The sequence below is a fragment of the Ammospiza nelsoni genome, chromosome 4, assembly GCF_027579445.1.
Source record: "Ammospiza nelsoni isolate bAmmNel1 chromosome 4, bAmmNel1.pri, whole genome shotgun sequence".
Taxonomy (NCBI): Eukaryota; Metazoa; Chordata; class Aves; order Passeriformes; family Passerellidae; genus Ammospiza; species Ammospiza nelsoni.
The window spans coordinates 73655021-73676404 of NC_080636.1; the positions used below are offsets into that span (position 1 = coordinate 73655021).

General features: G+C 37.2%; 1 protein-coding gene across 3 annotated transcripts in view; it reads right to left on the reverse strand.

The window, feature by feature from the left end:
* The window catches only part of SPOCK3 (SPARC (osteonectin), cwcv and kazal like domains proteoglycan 3), a 167081-nt gene that overhangs the window by 19839 nt on the left and 125858 nt on the right, over nucleotides 1-21384 (reverse strand). For all 3 annotated transcript variants that reach the window (XM_059470783.1, XM_059470784.1, XM_059470785.1), the window contains one exon: nucleotides 969-1088. In XM_059470783.1, the coding sequence (XP_059326766.1) occupies nucleotides 969-1088 (120 nt within the window). The remainder of the gene's footprint in view (nucleotides 1-968; nucleotides 1089-21384) is intronic.

Here is a 21384-nt window from a genome sequence, read left to right on the forward strand (position 1 = left end):
CCCACTGTACTCAGAAACAATTTTTCTCAATGTTAAAGAAAGCATTCCTAGATAAGACAGAATCATCTTTAATTCATTCTGTTTTACAGAATTATTCACATTTTCTTAGCATGAAAAAAATCACACAATGAAATGACATTGCCAATTAAGTGCAATTAATGGATTTCTTGGGAAAAAAAAAAGAAAAAGTAATGCTACAAATTGAAACAAACGAAACCTAAAAAAAATTCTCAAATATTTAAAAAGCTAAACATAAAATAAGTAAGGTAAGAAGCCAGTGGTGGCCAAGTTCTATGAAACATACTCTGGAAGAATTCATAGCTTGCCCTTCTTAGTAACAAAAGCTAGAGCTTTCTGGCTTATGAAATCGCATTTCCCTCCCCTCCCAGTAGGACTTTACTTTTGAAGCTATTAATGCACACTTCAACTGCTCTTCTAAATAAGCCCTTTGATGATTATATTTTAAATTGTAACTACTTTCCACAACAAAAAAAAAACTATATTTAAATATTTGAGGGGGTTAAAAACAAATTATATCCCTACCGTTTCCATTTCATTAGTACTCCCGAGTCTCTTCCATTTTCAAGTATAACCTTGAAAATTCCTTTTTACTTACTTCTTTTCCATCTGTTTTTCAGTACCAGTACATACATAGACATCCACTAGCAAAGATGGGTCACACATAATTTAAGCTCCTTTATTTTATTTATTTTAATTTGATGGCATTCACAAATTAAAGCACTGTGAATGACAGCTGTCCTGTCAAATTATATTGAATGTCTGAAGTGAACATCTTGTATTAGTACTAAGCCATAAATAGGAAACCAACTCCAGAAAAGCCCAAAGTTACAGTTTTGTACACGTCTATCTAAAGCACACAAGAATAAGGCAGGTCTTAGCAATGGAAAAACAAAAGAACAGAAAAGGATCAAAGAAAACATCAAATAAGACAAGCAGAAATCACTTACTGCTTCTTTCAGGCCTCTGAACAATCCTAGTCTTCTTATTCTGAATTCCACTTTCATGAAGTGCCTTAAACCAGTCTCTCAATCTGTTTGCAACTTCCCTGAATTCCAAGTCACTGCACACTGAAAAACAAAATGCAGAGTTGTTTAAGGTTTTTCTCCAGGGTGATAAATTGAACTTTTCAAATTATGCTAAAAAGAATCCCCTAACCCCACAAAACTCCAACCCCACATAATAATACAATCATGTACGTTCCACAGCTTTAAAAATTTATTTAATTCAGCTGCATTGCTTAGGTATGCCTTCAGAACCCATTGAAGGTCCTGAGAAATAAATACCTGCTGTATAAAGGAATTATAAAATCACAGATGCCAAGGAATAGAAAACTTCCTTTGCAAACTACTATAACCAGCTGTAGCACAGATATTTTCACACCTTACTGCAGATGAGGCTGAGACCCATGACAGTCTTTTGTCTTCTCATTTCCATGATCATTAAGGCAATACTAATCCAAGCCCTACCAGAAGAGGTCAGAGGAGTAATTTAGGCAGATAATCATAAACACTCAGCCTGCTTTCCTATGCTGAGGTACAAAAAGAGGAAATAGGATTGGGAGCAAAAGTGTTTCAACTATGTGCTGGAAGTATATACTTGGAAGGGAGTTTCACAAGCCAAACCTGTGAGCACAAACAGGCAACTCCACAGCCACTTGGTGATGGAAAGGATGGATTCTTTGACCAGAAATAGCAAAGGCAGAAAAAGCACACCAGACCAAAGAGAGCATCTGTAGCACCAAGAGCAGCAGATTAGCAGCAGACTGGCTGAAGAGCTGTAAAGTACTGGCAGTTTGCAAAGAGGCCAACAGAAGCAGGTATCAGAGAGAGACGTGCAGTCAAGAGGCTAATTCACTGACAAGACAAAGAAAGGGCATGCTTGAAGCAAGTAGATATCTCTCCCAGAACTCCATCTTCCCGTTTGTTTGGGAAGACAAAAGAAATAGCAGTGTTTGGAAGATGACAAGAGCAGAAAAGACAAAAAATGTATCCCCGCTCAGGTAACAAAATACATTCCACTGCCATTCTCAATAGCTGTCATTTCCAAATTGGGATCACTTTCCAGGTCTACCAGTAACCAAATACGCTACAACCTGAAGAGCTCATACCTAAGTTGTCTGAGCTTCACAGTGACACTCTTCATAAAAAATCTCCAGTTTGCTTACTTTTATTGTGTAGCAATCCAACACATTTAGTGACTTAGCTTTTTTAGCACTTCATTAAATTGCACAACACTATGAAAAACCTACTTGTATTTTGGAAAAAGATAGAAACATATAATTTTGTCAACAACTATCAATGCCTGTATACCTGCATGCACCTAAGCACAGGATTATTTATTCTTTACTGAAGTCCCTCTTGATACTTTGATTCTACCCATGAAAGAATGAAAGACTAAAGTACAATTCATCCATCCATATATTTGCATATGTTATGCACTGATGTTTTTATAAATATTGTATTTTGTGCTTCTCTATTGTGTAACAGAACTATTTCTTTTCTGATAATTTATAGGGAACTGGGGAAAAATAATCATAAATAGGCATGTGTAGTAAGAAAATGTATTACAACAACCAGATGAAAATGGTTTTCTGATCCAAGACTACATATTGTAATTTGAACATGTGAGATTTCTATGCTTGCTATGGTGACACCTTCCTGTACCAACTCTTGCAATCAGAGGACAGGTCAGCACAAAGAATCAGCTGTTAACTTGGGACACTCTGCTCCTCTTTAATTTCTCCTTCCATTACAGCTGTATATTGGTTTTTATGGCCAGGTTTGGTAGCAGGAGGCTGCAGGGTTGGCTTCTGTGAGAAGCTGCCAGAAGCTCCCTCCATGTCCAGCAGAGCCAAGGGCAGCTGGCTCCAGGACAGAGCCACTGCTGGCCAGGGCCAAGCCAATCGGGAATGAGATAACAAATTCATGTTCAACTTCCTTTGCTGTAACAGAGATGATCAACCTAAAAATCCATTCACCAGAATGCTACTTGCCATTGAAACATACTTGGTTGAGGTAATCCTGTAGGATGAAAAATTATATTAATTAGTTGATACATACTAAAAAATGTTTAGGAACTTTTCATCCCAGTGATGAGCTTGTAAAGATACAGAGTAGTGAAATTATTGTGCAAATTTGTCTGTACTGATTTAAAATAGGTCAAGATGAGGTAATTCAGATCTATTCAGACTATTATTTAACCTGATAGACTGGGAGATGAATCTTTAATGGTGAAAGACAGACAGTAAAGGCTGTAGAAGGTTAGAGAGTAATCAAAAAATGCATATTAAATCACATGAATCCACTCAGGAACCTGCCAAGAAGTAATTCTGCTTTTGTATAATGCCAATGCAAGGCAATCCTGCTATTACAATCAATTTTAGTAGCCATTAAGAGAATTAGTACAAGGTAATACCAAGTCACTAGCGCAAAGGTTACTGGAGTCTGCTGTCATTTCAAGCAATGAGGCTGTCTTCTAAAATTAACAGCTATGGCTATGCAAAAAAATGAAGGTATCAGAAAATTTATAGGTACTTAATCCAAATATAACTTCATGATAAATATTATTTAAATGTTAGGTGGAACCAACTGTTCAATCTGTTTTCACATACAGTAAATGTTATGATTTATGTTGGCGTTTGAATATACTTTACAGACTGGAAGTAAAATATTTGAAAATGCTGTATCAGCCTGAGTTCTTTAAGGGCCTTTCAATTCAAGTTAATTAATGAAGTAAAAATAGTGCTACTGAAAGCTGTAAAGACATGCAGAAGGTGTTTTAGCACTAGCATAATGTGCTGAATTCCCTAACATATTTAAACCAGTCTTAGCTTCCTGACATAAGAGAAAGTAAGTTATTTTAACAGTGCTTCCTTTTTATGTAAACACAGACACAGAAAAAACTACCTGTAGCTTAGTAAGTATTGAATGGACATGGGCATAATGAGCACACTGCAATACTGTTATATCAAACAGTAGCTTTTGCTAAGTGAAAGATCAAAAAAATTATTTAGGGAAAAAAAAAAAAGAAGCAAGAAATACTCTGCACACTATGCAGATGATTTTCTCCAGCACATACAATCTCATTCAATCAGGCAGAACTATACTCACAAATTCATGTATACAATAAAATAACCAGTAAGTAAATATAGAGTATCTAGAAAACTTGAAGAACAGGGTACACATCAACCATGTTTTAGAATCACCTTGTAATTACTCCACGTGAGATGGGCAACTGATCAGTCAGTGTGTGCTGAAGCAAGACTTCCTGCTACTCAAACTTTTCCAACATATTAGAATCACTGCATATGACTTTAAAAAGCATAGAAATAAAAACCCCAATATGATATTGTTTGATTCACAGAATAAATATGTTTATAAAATATGCTAAAAGGGACCTCCAGAAGCAATTCACTCTTACTCTCTGCTAAAAGTAGGTCTAATCACATCAAGCTGCTCAGGGCATTGTCCAGTCATTTGTGTCCTGTGACCATCACAGTACTCATGTGAGGGTTCCTCAGTGTTTGAGAGACAACCCCTCTTTGAGAGGAACTGCTATCAACTGCTCTGTAGCTCCACACTGTTGTCCCTGAAAAGTGTAAGAGTAATTCCTGTGCTGTAACTCGAGGATTGCAGCCATCAGTCCAGGACTGCTAGACACCCAGAAACCTAGTTAGAGCAGCAATTCTGAATCAGCTGTGAGCAGGATTATGAGGAGCTGTCCACAGCTGATGCTCATGCAGCCCAAAGCCCTTTGACAGCATTACCTGTACTATCATATGGCTGCACAGGAAATGCTGAGCACCTGTTCTAGCATGGGCATTTAAACCTTCTTCTGAAAATGAAACTGCCATCAGAACTCAGTGCAGAATGTGCATGGCTTTAAAGACATTACCTACTATAGTAAGCTGGAACATTATAGGACATGTAACTACTCAGTGACAGTACTCTACAAGTACCTTGGCATTCTGCAGAGGTTCTTTTTGGAATTTAGCCCTGAGGAACTATTACTTGGACTGAAAATTGCCACCTCCAGAGTAAGGGCCAGTACCCTTGTGGCTAACTCTAAATGTCTAAGAATTGTATGCAAGTGACTTACAATTCCTGCAATACAGAGCAGCACTTCTAGCTCTGCATCATCTGTCACAAATGGGAAGAGTAACATATGGCAAAAAGAAATGTGCTAGCAAAACCCAATATATTTGGCAGAAGGACAAAAATCCCTCCAAACCTGTAACTAAAGAATGGGACAGTCATTTCAGTCATCTTTTTACCATCCTGGAGATACAGTTAGAACTGGTTTGGTTTTTTTAAAAAAGGCTCTAAACTGAAAAAATTCATGCATATATTTGTATTTCTATAAGCTGATATTTATCAGCCATCTGTTATCTCTAGGGCCAATGATTTTAGGAAGATAATACCTTGAAATTAACAAATAAAAGCATTCTGATTTCCTTAATATTTAACTAAATATAATGAATTTTCTACTTTGGTTAGTCTATGTTATGAGATAATTAATACAAATTCTGCAGATACCATATCAGGGAGCTGCAGCTGCTTATTCTTACCGCCCAAATTAATGTTCCATACAGACATTCTGCACATGATTAATGCTTCATAAAATTCAAAGTGATTTCAATAAATTACATTTTCATAAAATAAGTCTGATCTTTTTGTGTCCTCACAGTTTTTAAAGACTTCACATTTTGGTATAATAATGACTTCTGAGTGCAGGAAAAATACTAGTAACCACAACACACACAATTTACGTGCCAAGTTACTGTCTTCAACTTAAAATATGTGGGCTTACAAAGACATTGCAATTAAGTAAGACAATACTGATTCTTTAGTCTCTCAGAAGTATCACAGACCTGTTGTGGAATTTGCTAATTTATTTTCTGGACAGTCAATGTATATGGCTTCCTTTACTAACTGCTGCTAACCTTCAGTGTAGGCTATCATTTCTCATCGTGCTCTGCTATTTCAAACTATTCATTTCTGAGGGTGAAAATGATATTATTAATCTGTAAATTGCATAGTTATGAACACAGACAACAAAAGAAGATAGCAAAGAGATGTTCCACTGTAATATGCTATATTCCAAGATAATTTTCAAATATTTCTGTATATTCAATTGAATCCAGTATTTTGTGTAATAAAAGATATAGGAAGTCTCAAGTAGGGACAGACTAAAAACTGTGTTAGTGGTGAAAGCTTTTAAGGAAACCATAACCCAAAGGTATGGTAGTTTTCAAAATTCAGTTTTAAGGATTCCTGAAAGCACTACACAGCTCTGGGACAAAGTCTGGACATTTTCTTCCCTTCAAGATCATGACTGACAGAGACCTGCAAAGACTTCTTGCAATTTGACACACAATCCCTTGAAACATAGTAGACAAAAGGTAAAAAGATCACTGAATAATGCTCTTTATGAAGAAAATTTTAAAGTATGTATATATTATTTTACCATTTCAAATGAGGTATTTTCTGAAATCATAAATATTCTGTCCTGACAAAAGACCTTAAAAGTGTACTACATCGGGTAACCATGCACAGAACCTGGAAGGGACTGATGGACCTTTCTTTCTGTTGTGATAGACAATTATTGCTCCTCACTCCTATCTACTGGTTTGCACCTTTTCTCTGCCATGGAAGGGCAGGAGAATTAAACAGTGGGCTGAAAAATCACCCTTTAACAGAAATTAACTACAATCTGCTCTGCAAGTGTTTGGCATAAAAGAATCTTACATCATATTGGATCCCACTGAAGTCTAACAGGTCTGAGGCTGCATTGCAGCAATTTACTTTTTTCATATTTAGATCGTGATCTGATGCTTTAAACCACTTTGTATTTACTCTAAACATTTGCTTATGTGTTTTTCTTGAATGTTTAATCACTAACATTGCTGTCAATCTCATAAAATTGTTCATTACAAGAGCACAGTTGCCTATAGACCTTTCAGAGAGGACCAAGAGGGAAGAATCATTCCAATTTAATTATTTTATCTTCCCTAAAGCAAGGCCAAGAGAGGTAGAAAAACTTTTACTCTACTATTGAAGAAAACTATGACAGTTAATCCATTATATGGATGTAATGTAACAGCAGGACTGCATTCCCCTGGCCCAGAATTACCAGCCAGAGAGATGCAAACTCCACTACACTACCACCACCCCAGTGATATTAGAATGCTGGTTAAGTAAATGTAATCTGCAGCTGTGTCTCCACACAAATTCACTAATCAAAAGTGTAAGGAGAAATTCAGAAACTAATGAGTTTAAAAAAACATGGTTAGGGCACAAATACCCACAATGTTTACAAATGCATTTATGAAATATGTTAGCAAAGTGCAATTATGTTTTGCTAGTCTATGCATTCAGTACTAAATGGATTGTTCGTGAATGTCTGATGTAGATCAGGGAATTTTTATGAGCTGTATATGAATATTCATACAGATAGGAATTTATTTAGCCTTGATAATTTCTAATGTGATTATTCCTGTATGTATTTTAAATCCAAAAATCTTGCATTACCAACGGTGATCCTCATATGTGTTACAGAGAACCTTTAACACACAGAGTGTGACATTAATCAGTATCAGACCCAAACCAGACACCATGAGGTATCAATCTTGGTATCATGGTATCATCCCAGACAGTTCTTTCCCAGCCACAGTCTCTCTGCTGGCTACCTGCACACAGTGCTGTCCGTGTGTCGACTTCGCGAGTACAGAAGTTTGCAGAAGGAGCTGTTCACAGAAGACACAAATCAGCACCATGTGTATGCAGAACCGAACAAAGCCCTCTTAAAATCCTTACCCTGTTGAAATCTGTAGTAAAATAATTGCTGCCTTCAGTACAACCAGAATTTCACCCTCAATTTGCTGCTGTCTAGACCAACTACTTGGTTCTTTGAAGAGGAAAGGAATGCTAACACTGATCAACACAGTGACGATTGTTCAAACAATTCTGTTGACATTTTTCCCAATGAAAAATTAAATTTAATAAATTTTGCAATCTATTAAAAGAAAAAGATAACCTTTTTGTTTAAAGAAATATGACATTATATTTTGATAAAATCTATACAAAAAGCATGCTCATTTTAAACAAAATCTATATAATTAGAAAACACACTGTTTTTCCACGTGGTGATTAAGAACCTTTCAAGGCAAAAAGGGTATGGGCAATTAGAGATGCCAGGTAGTTATCTATTCAGTTATAATTTCACTTGCTAATCATAAGCCATGAAAGGCATTTATAGTAACTGGTTGTGCTGATTATCAGCACCATTGCCTACAGCTGAAAAGAACTGCCAAGTATCATCAACTGTGAGCCTCTTCATCACTGCATCTGAGACTTCCAAACTACTGTCCTAATAATGGCATCACCGTGTTGCAGTGTTTACAAAATCTGTAGAAGTCTTTAAACTGTCAGTGACATCAGCAAGAGTCTGAAAATAATGCATCAGAACCTGAGACTTAAAAGTGAAGAAACAAAAGCAGTACTACAATTATTTTAAGAAATAATTAAATTCCTTCTGATAATGGTTTTGAAGACATCCTAGTAAGAACAGTAAGAAACATTTATAATGCAAAATTATGTCTATTTCTCATATATTCTTCTGTTCTCTGTCAAAAGACTTTCAACATCATTTTCTAGCTATTATTCCTTTTGTTCATGCATGTTTCTCTTTTGCCCTTTTGGGGCCGTGCTCTTAGAAGTATTTTGAATTTCTTTAAAAATATCAATAAATACTGAGAAACATATCACAGTGATACCTGAATCTCAATGGTCACACAAAAGCTCCTCATTTCTTTGACAACGATCACCATTAAATCACCATGGCACTACAGAGTCCTGCCAGATTATCCTATTCCACAGGGCCAGCTGCATCACCAGGCTATTTAGGTAGTTTTAAAAGATACAAGCCCTGACAGCCACCTGTGAATTCATTGTGGTCAAACCCCATGTTTTGTTACCACTGCACTGAGCTCAAAAATTTGTTGCTTTCCTGTCTGCATGGCTCATTGCTTCACTTTCAAGATGCTGATAGTGCTCCTCAGTGACTTTCAGACAACAGCAAATTCACATCTAACAAGGTGAAGCTGAGGCACAGCAAATGTGTGCAGAGATTACTGGACTCAACAGCAACCACCACCACCACAAAAATTACCTTGCAGTATAATGGGTCCAAGTTTAAGAGTTTCTCCACAGCTCTTATTTCATTAAACAAAAAGAAGCCCTGGTTCCATTTAGTGAGAGTTTTGTTACTGATTTCAGTACCAGCTTTGCATTCAATGAAGATGAATTTTTATAGCTGTAATTTGAAGGCTATTGCTTGGATACCTGAACAGACTTGGGATCTTATTTACTTGCTGCTGTCTGCATATACTATTTGGTTAATTGAAAGGACATCATCAACACATTTCTACTTTAAGAACCAACACTGCTATTATTTCTTAATATGCAATCAACTTACAGAGAAAAACAACTAGTTTAGTCTCATTTTATACTTAATTTCTGTTTTACAAAGAAAAGTTTCTAAGTTTCTAGGGCTGCTCACAGATTAGTCAGAGTTGGTAAATATGATGAAAAATAAACTTAAACCAATAACATCCTAAACAACAAAATCCTATAACACACTGTACATGGCAGAAAGTGTCTTTTTGATGATTTATAGCCACACCTGCAGATCTAATAGGACTGGATGTAGTCTGTAATTTTAAAAGGTCATTAAATGTAGAGAATAATTATATTGTGGGGCTGATACTGTTCAACATCTTTGTCAGTGACACAAACAGTGGAATCAAGTGCACCTTCAGCAAGTTTGCTCTCAACACCAGGCTGTGTGCTGCAGACAAGATGCTGGAGGGAAGGGATGGCAGCCACAGGGAGCTTGACACACCTGATAGGTGGGCCCACGCAAACCTCATGAAGTTCAACAAGGCCCAGTGCAAAGTCCTGAGTCGCAGCAATCCCAGGCACAAGCTGAGTGGAGAAGGGACTTAGAGGAGAGCTGCAGAAAAGGAATTCAGAGTGGTGGTTGATGAAAAACTCAACATGAGCCATCAGTGGGCAGTCACAGCCCAGAAAGCCAAGTGAATCCTGGGCTGCACTAAAAGGAGCATGGCCAGCAACTTGAAGATTATTCACCCTCTCTACTCTGATCTTGTGAGATCCCACCTGAGTATCACATCCAGCTCCAATGTCCCCAACATGAGAAGGACATGGAGCTGTTGGAGCAAGTCTATGACAATGGCTGAGAGAGTTGGGGCTGTTCAGCCTCTGGAGAAGAGATGGTTGTATGGAGACCTCATGGGAACCTTCCAGTATCTCAAGAGAGCCTACAGGGAAGCCTTTCATCAGGAAATGTAGTAATGGAAGAATAAGTAATGGGCCCAAACTAAAAGGGGAAATTTAGGTAAGACATTAAGAAGAAATTATTTTGTATGAGGGTGATGAGATACTGGAACTGGTCACCCAGGGAGGTTGTGGATGGTCCAACCCTGAAGGGTTCAATGCCAAGTTGGATAAGGCCTTGAGCATCCTGCTCTCTTGTAGCCTCCTTCAGATACTGGAAAGCTGCTCTAAGCTCTCCACAGAGCCTTCACTTCTCCAGGCAGAACTACAGGTCTCAGCCCTTCCAAGCATCTTTGTGGCCTTTCTCTGGAGTCACTCCAGCAGGTCCACATCCTTTTTATGCTGGGGTCCTAGAGCTGATGGCCATGACTAAACACATTTTTGCAGGACATGATGCAGTATGGTCAGCAGTTGCCATTACAGTAATGTGGTTTAACATTCCATATAAAAAAACTTCAGTACAACTTCAACTAGTATTTCAAAATCAGCCAGTAACTTCAGCTGGAAAAAAAAAGCTAAAAAAACCCCCACCAAATTACATTGAACCCTAATGTTTCCAAGTTGATAAGGGAAGTTACAATAAGAACACACTTCCCACCAAACCTGAAGGCATTGAATTTGCAATTTAAAATGTTATCAAAACTGTTGTTTAAGCCTTAGAACATAGAAATAAACTAAAAACTCATTAAAGCTTCAAACTCAGCAAAAAACTGACTTTCTTGTACAGGCTGAGAAGAACAAAATATATAAAATCATATGAAAGAATTTGGTTTTATTATCTTCTAGGTACTAGAAATTAAATTTGTGAATTTTGCTGTTTGTGCCTCAAGGTATGCTATACTGCATTTGGGATAAATCTATTAAACAAGCAAGTGGGCAGACTCCTAAATAGAATCATAACTTAGCAATCAAATTAAAATAATTCCTATTCTCTTAGAATAGTATTTCACTTGGAAGGGACCTACAACAATCCAGCTGCCTAACCAGTTCAGGGCTGACCATAACCTAACACATGTTATTAAAGGCATTGTCCAAAATGCCTCTTAAACACCAACAGGATCATCAACCACCTCTCTAGAAAGGCTGTGCCAGTGTTTGACCACCTTCACAGTAACAAAATGCTTCTAAACATCCAGTCTAACCCTCCTGTGGCACAGCTCAGAGGCATTCCCATGTGTCCTATCACTGGACACAAGGGTGAAGAGCTCAGCACCTCCCTTTCCACCTCCTCAGGCAGCAGACCAATGAACTCACCCTTCAGCCTCCCTCTCTCCAAACTTGACAAGTATGAAATTCTCATCCTTTCCTCACAGTACATGGTTTCTATCCCTGTCACCAGCTTTGTTTCCCTCCTCTGGAGCCATTCAAGGACCATCACATCCTTCTTGGCATGTGGGGTCCAGAACTGGAGACACCACTCAGGGTGAGGCCCCCCAAGGCTGGATGCAGTGGGACAGTCACCTCTGCTGGTTGTCTGCTCTTGCTGTGCTTGATGCACCCCAGGATGGGGTTTTGCCCTCTGGGTTCCAGGGCACACCCTGCTGACCCTCTCTGAGCTGCTGCTGACCAGCACCCCAGATCCCTCTTGGCAGGGCTGCTCTCCCAATTTAGGGTTGTACCCAGCAGTACTCAGTAATACTCCTTATTTCTATATGAGTCACCATGAGGGAGCTGTGACCAAATAGCATCAATGTACAACACCCACTGAACTCAAAACCACTCCTGCTATACCATGACACTGCTGTGTAAAATATCTGATGTAAACAAATAGCTGACCCAAATAAATTAAATGAATACTGAATGTCCAGTCACTGCCTGAAGTCCAAAAATGCTCGAGTGTTAGGTAAGTCTCTTAGAAGAAATTAACAAACAAGAAAAGAGAAACCATGACATTTTCAGCACATTGATATCGAATGCCTGTAAAGAAGATGCAGGCAACAGCTCCTCTGATTGTTCAGTCACTCAACAGTGAGGATAATTAGAAAAAACTTCCTGAGGCTACAGGCAATGGTAATGGCCCAAAGGGGAGCAATTCACACAAACTCTCCAAAATCCCCCTGAAAGGTAGTCAGCTAGGTAGATTAGGTATCTAGATTTTATTTGTTTCTCATTTACTAGACATACACACACAAAATAGGTCAGCTCATCAGCAGAAGATAGGAACATACATAAATATATGGCTGAATAAACATTAAAAATAGTGAGTTTTTCTCCTCTCTTCTATCTAGACAAGGCAGCCAAGCACCTGCCTGGTGGGTACAAAGTTTGCTCCTGAGCCAAAGATGTAACTAAAGAATCATCATCTCCTTGCTATTCACATTTTCCTTTTTTACCTTCTTCCCCTTTCTAGGCTGTTTCTTTCTATAGTTCCTCACATTTTGACATGTTAAGAGTTAATGAACCACACATTATTTAGATTTCACTGTACACAACATAATCAAGGTGTCCCCTTAACTTTGGTGTTGAAAAATTTCGTGTGAAATAAAGTATTTGTCACTCAATACATATTTATGTAACAAAACATCTTTTATCATTATCATACTGTTACTGAATTTTTTTTCCTGGAGAAAACCATAGATAATAATTTTTTGAAAAATACTACAATGTAAAACTTTTTTTCCAGAAAGGTAAGATGCTGAGCATTTTAATCTAAATTAATTGATTGATATTTATCCAATAGAAATGCAGATTTGTGTAATTTTTGAGTCCACATACAACCCTTTTCTCTTATAGCATTGGAAGAAGTAAGGAAATTGTCTTCAGGAAAATGTCCATTCTTATATGGCCTGATATTGCACAGATAAAGTAAATTCAAAGTTTTAAAAAATAAAATAATGCAGGGTAACCCTGAGACATTGATAGCAAAAAATGAGACCTCTGTAAAGACTGCAACAGGTACTTTGTTTTCACAGTTACTGTTTGGCTTCCACTGCACAAGAAATTCCTCGTCACTCAAAACAACACTAATAAGCACTTATAATGCTTGATAAGGACAGTATATTCCATTTTGATTTATGCAACAGAATGACCCAATGTCCATATGATACACTGGAACAAACTGCTCAGTTACACAGGAAAAGAGTTCCCACATTTCAACTTTTTAGAATGCTGTTCTTTATCTACCCCAAAACTCCGGACACCAAAAGGAAACTCAGATTATAAAAGAACAAGAGCAGAAGTTCTGACCAGACCATTTGGTGTTCAGCTCTCCCAGAAGAGTGTACCACCCAAGTTTCACGTCATTAAGCTGCAAGCCTCCAGGACAGCCCAGACTCACAGCATGTGCAGTGCAGGCAGTCTGCACATAAGGACTGCCTGTTTGCCTGGCACTTAACAAACACATGCCAACACCACCAATCTGTCTGCAAATGTTAGTTTTCAGTGCTGTTTAGGTGGCCTGGAAAGGCCTAGGGATAGCCTTGAAGAGCCCGGCGCTTCAAAGGACGAGGAGAGACTTCTGATCTTGTCTCGGTCTCGGTGTTTATTAATTGTTTATCTAAAAGATTTTCTTTCAGCCCGACAGAGGTCTGCACAGCAAGTCAGCCATGGGCACACTCCACAAGCCCCTGGGCGGTCACTTATCTTTATACCCGAAGTTACGTGTACAATATTTATCATTTCTCCCCAATACCTTCTACCCTTATTAACCGATGCACTTTTAGTAATAACCAATCCCAAAGTGCCACCACCACCACAGAAGATGGAGGCCAAGAAGAAGAAGGACAGGACACGCCCCAATTCCTCCATCTTACTTCTTTAGACCCCCCTGTACCAAAATCCTAAACCCTGTGTTTTACACTTTAACTAACTTATCCCTTCACCATTCACCCAGTGAATTCCTCCCATCCTCATACAGGCGTCGTCTCCTGTGTCGGATCAAAGTGCAGCCACCAGACACTTCTGGCAACATTCCAGGACTCCCGAGCCCCCCAAGGGTGTTCTCAGCCACTCTGCACCTCCATCCTGAGGTGCTGAGATCCCACATGCAAACACCTTCCTAATGGATAGATGCATTTCTATTTCCATTATGGAAGTCCTTAAATCGCAAAAGAGGAATTCTTCCAGTCTGAAGACATCCTGCTTTGAGGTAGAGCAATAGAAAAAAAAGGAATAGTAGATTGTGCAATTATTCCATGACTTCTGTGGTAATGAAATTCAGTACAATTTTATTATGCTGTGTATAGTTAGCTTGCTTCTACATATAAATATATATAGCTAGGAATTTAAAAATTACTTCTAAGGTCCCTTGTATGCTTTGTCCAAATGTCAAGAATAAATCATTACCCATCAGAATGCTTATTTCAGATAGAATTGAACATTACATCTCTGTGCCTGAAGCAGACGGAAAGCAAAGGCTGTTTTGCAGGCTTTATGATTTGCAAGCACTTTTCATGAGTTCTGTTCTGTAAAATATTTTCGGTTTCTAGACTACTACTACCGGCCATAGTTTTCAGTGTATCTTGTACATTACTATGTTACCCTACAAAAAAACCCACTCGGTTCCATATGATAGTTTTAATGTTCTAGGTGCTTCATATATAAATATAAAATATTATATATATGAAGTATTACAACATCTGCATTGTGTGTGCATGTAGGCAAACAATATTTTTTTCTAAGAGATTTCTCTTAATCTAAATTAGCATATAAATTTAGAATCACTGTAAACTGTACAAGGTTAGCTAGGAAGTTTATGGATTTACATCACCACTTTAAAATGATAAAGAATTTTTTGTGATAAATATATTTTGAGCTACAAATCACATTTTCTTGACTATATTTCGTGTCATATGTTAAGCTACACATTTCTCAACTCCCTCTTCAAATCCATGAGATCAGACTCTATTTCTTTCCCTATATTTTGGCTAAAAAAGAAAAACATGCATTTGCACACTGAAGCAAGTGTAGTATTCCTTAATATACATACATGTGCCATAGTTCTCAGACCATTTAAAAAACTTGTTCTCTAACAGGTATTCACAACTAACCAAAATTGTCTCACTAACTGCCACTGAAAGTGACAAAATCACTCATGAGTTTCTATTTTCTAAGACAACTATTGTCTTATAGTTTTCTATAAGACAATTTTGGTTACATAATTATAATGTGGACCTTTACATTTTACATTTTGTGCATCAAAAGAATTTCATATGATGGAATGTTGAAAACGCTTGGACCATTTTCACTGGAGAAGAAAACAATGGCATCTTATAAATGTGAATAAATACCTGGAGGCTGGACATAAAAACAGAACCAGGCTCTCTTCAGTGGTTCCCAGTGACAGGGCAAGAAGCAATGGGCACAAAGTGTTCAGCATGAAGTTTCTGCTGAACGTTAGGAAAGAATTTGCTGTGAGAGAAACTGGGCTTTCCAGAGAGGTTGTAGAGGCTCCGTCCTCAGAGACATTTCAAAGTTGCCCCAGAAAACTCTCAACCATGGTCTTGAGCAACCTCTTCTAAGTGGTCCTTCTTGAGCAGAGGGGTGGAGCAAGAGCATCTCCAGAAGTAAATTTCAACCTCAAACATTCTGCTAGTCTGTGACTCTGTAATACTGGTGTGTAGCTGGGTAAAAGTTTGGTAGCAGGAGAATTTTACTGATAATTTCAAACATCTCAAGAAAAATCAATTCAAGTGATGGTATAATTTAATTCTTCATTTACTGGACCTTTATTCAGATTCTCTGTGCTAGTTGCACAGATTATTTGGGGAAAAAATTATATTCCTTTCTTGTTCCTTTTACACTAAGCAAAGTTTTCCACCTCCTTATTCCTGTGTTTGTTTCAGGTCTTGAGCAGAGAAATAGAGCAAATCAAAAGCCTGACCCCTTTGTCATATAAAAGTCTGATCTTACAAAACAACTGATTTTAAATCTCTCCCAGTACATTTGAGGAATTCAGAAATAAGGTTTATAAGAAAAAAGGGAAAATCTTTATGACACTGGATATCACGCAAAAACTGAAATAATTTCAAATAAACTAAAATAGCAAATGGAACAACTGAAGATAAATGAGTAACTAACTGGTTATCATTTTCTCTAACTCTTCTACCCTAACTTACAAGGACCAACACCTTAGACTTATCACTTGCAGAGTGAAGTGTTACATGGTATATGCAAAAATAGCACCAAGTGGTCCAGGAAGAGGGGGAAAAGACAAAGAAAACAGTAATATATTGTTCTTCAACGTAAGAAAATTAGGATGTTCTCCAGAAAGGGAATATACTTCAGCTAGGAAGCTGAATTACTGTATCTAATCTGTACTGAGTGCTACATTCCTGCCACTGCTGAGAATCTCTTTCACGAAGCTAAAGAAATCAGATCCCTGGCATCACTTACTGACATCAATGAGCTTCTGACAGCCCCTCATGCAATGCAGGAAAAACATCCTGACAGACTGGCACCTTACACGACGAGATTCAAGCTGCCCACAAATGAACACTACAGAGGGGCAGGCTGCTAATCCTTACTGCCAGTGAGAGCTCTCACTAATAATTAAAAGACCATCTGGATGAACTGTGGACATGGGAACTCATTGCTTGCATTACAAAATCTACCTTTAGCCCTAGTGAATTAAATTCTAGAAACATCAAGAAATAAATGCAGGTACACAATAACCTTGTGAATAACTGCGTTAATCTCTAGTTTTCCTTTCCTGAGCAGTGAATTGTCACAGATGCTTGTCTCTGACACTTGTCTGCATCCTTTGGCCTTGACTCACTATATACTGTTGGCTACTGTTAGCTTTTCACTCAGAAAAAAAAAAACACTTTAAAGCTATCAATCAGCAATTTAAAGCTGGTGGACAGCTCTTCTAAATTATTGCAATCTGTAGTGATTTTCCTTTAAACTTGCCTTCCTAATGCTATGTATCCTGTTTTCTATAAAGTCTTGTTATGATCCAATGCTCAATTAGAAGGTCAGAAACATCCCAACTGACTTGGATATGCTTGTACAAACTCTCCTTTTTTCTCTTTAATAGATTTAACAGGGTGAAACACAAAACCAGAGAGTACTACTGTCACAGACATCTTTTGTGAAAAATCCTTTCTTTAGGATTTTTCCCCTTCTGGGAAGCTGAGGCCCCAGAAGAAGGATGTAAACAGTGGTTGTCTGCGGCTGTGGAATGTTACAGGTGCACCTGTGATTGGTCTTCTGTGAGTGTTAGGATTTACTGACCACTCACAGGAGCGTTGTTCTTGCTTTCTGCCTGGACACAAAACTTCGTTGATTCATTCCTTTGCTATTCCTAGCTTAGCAGCTTCTGAAATTTTTCTCTCTTTTCCTTTTAGTATAGTCATAATGTATTATATATCATAAAATAATAAATCCAGCCTTCTGATCATGAGTGCAAGATTCTCGTCTATCTCTCACCCTGAAAAACCCTTGCAAGCGTTGTAACATCCTACTATTTTCTTTGGTTTTTTGAGCCGTAGCAGTATTTTGTTCACTTTGCTAAAACTATAAACTCTCTTTCTATTCCTTTTCTGAAGCTCAACCTTTAGAAAGAAGGTAACTACATAATACCAGCGATTTAGTGGCCTCTATCTTTGACGTATCTTTAATCCTCTTAAACTGTATATACAGAAATACTGCAGAGGTTGGTCAGCTTCAACTACTGACCTTAAAAGAAAACTAGAAAAATAAAACCCGAAACAGATTCCTGTGAGACATAGTAAACTTTCTTAAAACCTGCACACATCTAAATTTGAGACAAGCCTGCTGAAGAGACCAAACAGAACAAAACTGTCTTAATTACTTACTTTCCACTTACACAGACTTTATTACTCTCTTTTTAAATGTTCTGTACTCTACTACTGTTCTCAGCATTCTAAGAAACATCTACTAAAAACAGGAAAAAAAATACAAAAATATTGACAGGAATTCTTACTGAAGAATAACCAATCCATGATTTCCTATGACTTGTACTCTTAGAAATGGTAAATAGAAGACTTTTTTGCTCTTTTGTTTCATGCCTCTCTAATAGTTAAGACATACCTCTGTACTAATAAATCTCAATATAAAGCCAGTAATTTTAGGGAGTAGTTATGTTTTAAAGGCCCCACCATACTAATGAGCCAAAGCTTAACAAGTGGATAAAACTGAACAAGTGCTGATGCCTGCATGTGAGGTGGCTGTAGCACTTGAGGTTGCAATATCAGCAGAACATTAAAAGAGATGCCACAGTTAATTTCATGGATCATGGTGCCTTCAGGAAAGAAGTTGGGTTTTTCATTTTCCATGAAGACTTTAATGTTTTACTTAGAGAATTTATGACATGTAAAAGTAATACGCATCTGTGATATAAAATAAAGACATCAAGAAAAAATAAAATTAGTATTGTATTTTGTGATGCAGATAAAAAGCAACACAGTTGGATAATTACTATGCTTTGAGGCACAAAGGGTTGATCTAATAATTTTATTAATACATGTTTTCATAATGCTGATTCATCAAGAATATAAAATAAATCTGAAATTAAAAATACAAAACCTGCCTTCTTGGCAGTAAAAAAATTCAAGATGTGAAAATGTAACACTTGAAACAGATTTAGATTATGATGACACTAGTACATATTCTTACCAAGACTCTGAGTAAAGCTGTAGTAACCTACAAAAAGACTCAAAGGTAGCTATTTTGCATGCAAAATAAGAACGGGGGGGTTTTCAAAATAAATCTTTCCCTTGCTTAAAGACACTCAGAAGCATGCAAAAATTGTCCTGCAGAGTTATTGTTAAACAACTTTCTTTTAACAGTGTTAATTCTTTTTCTAACCCTGCACCATCATTTCAAACTATTAGAAATTATCACAGCTAGAAGTGAGTGGTATGAACATGGCCTAGGTGTTATCATACACTCAATGCACAGAAAGACATTTTCAGAGCATCAGTGAATACACACAACCACAGTAAAATGTTCAGTACTGTCTCAAAAGTTTACACCAACCAAGAGAACAATGGTTCTCAACTGGGAAAGAATGGTCAAGCATTTATGCAAGAAAAGCAAAAGTGAAACAGTCAATCAATTCTGTTCTTCTGTCTGTATGCTCAGGAGGGGTGAGAAAGTCTTTTTTAGAGAAAACTTCTACTTTTATGTGTAAGAACCGATTGTATATTTACTATTGAAAGAAAGAGAATATTGTGTAACCAAGTAAGGATATGCTGGTATTCAAGTAAACTTTTTCCTCTGAATAATACGTTACTAGAATATTTGCTTAAAATTAGCTCAAGTAGAAACTAGTTACCATGACAGAGGTCAGCTTCAAAGAATAAATTAGATATAATATTTATGTTGAAAAAAAAAATAAATTGAAAGGGCTACCATATCACCAGGATATTAATGAATTTCTGTCAATCTCAGTGTAGCAGTTGTAGAAATATCAGCAATAGCTGCCAAAGACAGACATTCCAATCCCTGTCTTCTAAAGGCCTTTGATATTTTAAAGAAAATACTAAAAAAATTCTGGCAGCTATTAAAACAGTAACTTCAGAAAAAGTGATACTGCAACTATTTAACAGGGAGCACAGATAGCACAGTTGAAGTACTAAAGTAAAAAGGATATTGAAGTACTAAAGACTCAATTAATATTATTGGGAAGTGGTTGCCAAAAGGTTATCACATGCTCTTTAAATACCACTCAGCTTACATCCTACTTGAAGAGGACTTCATGAATGTTATTGCTCCACCTTCAGAACACTACTGAACCATCATCAGTCCATTCCTGAGCTTCCTAAGGACCTCAAGCAGCTTCACTGTCACTAAACTGACATACTTACAGAAAAAATAATTCAGAATTAGTTTATGTAATTAGCACGTTTTATCTTCAAAAAATAAGAAGGAGGCGCAAATTAAGTAATTTAAAGTAATTACCTGATTTACAAAAACACCTGATTTTTCTAGCAGTTATCTTCCACTGTTGAGTAAGGAAAGACTTTTAAGTATTACTGCATATTGATGGTATAAAAAGAGTATCAGTAAAAAAAATTACCAACACATCAGTAAATGAGACACAAACATAAAAACATCCTTAGCTTATTTGTTCATTGCATGAACAGAAAGATGATCCAGATACTTAGCATATGATCTGCACCTCTTTGATTATTTATTCTCAATACAACTACTGTGACACACTTGTAAAGCCTTTAATGTACCATAAGATTGGCAAGGCCCCTTCATTTACATAATTAAGGCAATTATAGCCATAATAATCAAATGCAGCACCATTTTAATGGTCTGGACTATATGTAAGCTTCTGCTTTATAATCCATTGAAGCTGGTTGGTGAAGTGCAAAAGAAAATAATGAATATATCCTAAAAAAAGCACGCTCTCATGATTAACTATAGTAGAGTTTGTTGTGCAACACAGACTAAACTTTCCAAATAATTTGCATGCTTTGGGGACCCTAGAACTGAATTTGTTCATTAATTGTTCCAAGATCTAAGTTAACATTAATGATTATAAAACCTAAAATGAAAACAGCATTAATTATCTTCTTTCATCATAACAGCTTGCCTGTCTTAAAATTGCAGGAACACACAAAAGCACAGGCTGATAGGCTGTAGATAACTTTTCTGCCTCTAAAGGCGTATTCACCATTGGGTTCATTGGGGCTTCCCCTCCTACTAAAACACAAGGGGAGAGGAAGTAAAGAAATCAATCAAGCTAATCAAAATTTTCATAATAAATCATTTTAAAGCTACCTCCTCTAGAACAATCTTTTCCCCTGCGAAAAGTATATGAATACTTCATAAGAATACAACTCTGAATGACTGATTACTCATCTTGTACATAATGGGTCTTTACCTAAAAAGAACAGTGTATAAATGGCCCTGAGTGTTGGAACAACCCCACAGAAATCAAGGATTACAAAAAAAGCAATGTATTCTAAATAATCACCCCATGTGTATAAGCTCACTCCCACATGCTTATAGTGAACCTGCTAGCTTTGGGATGGAGCTGGGGAGCTCACCCTGAATTGCTCCCTGCACACAGGATGGACAGGCAGTGCCATGC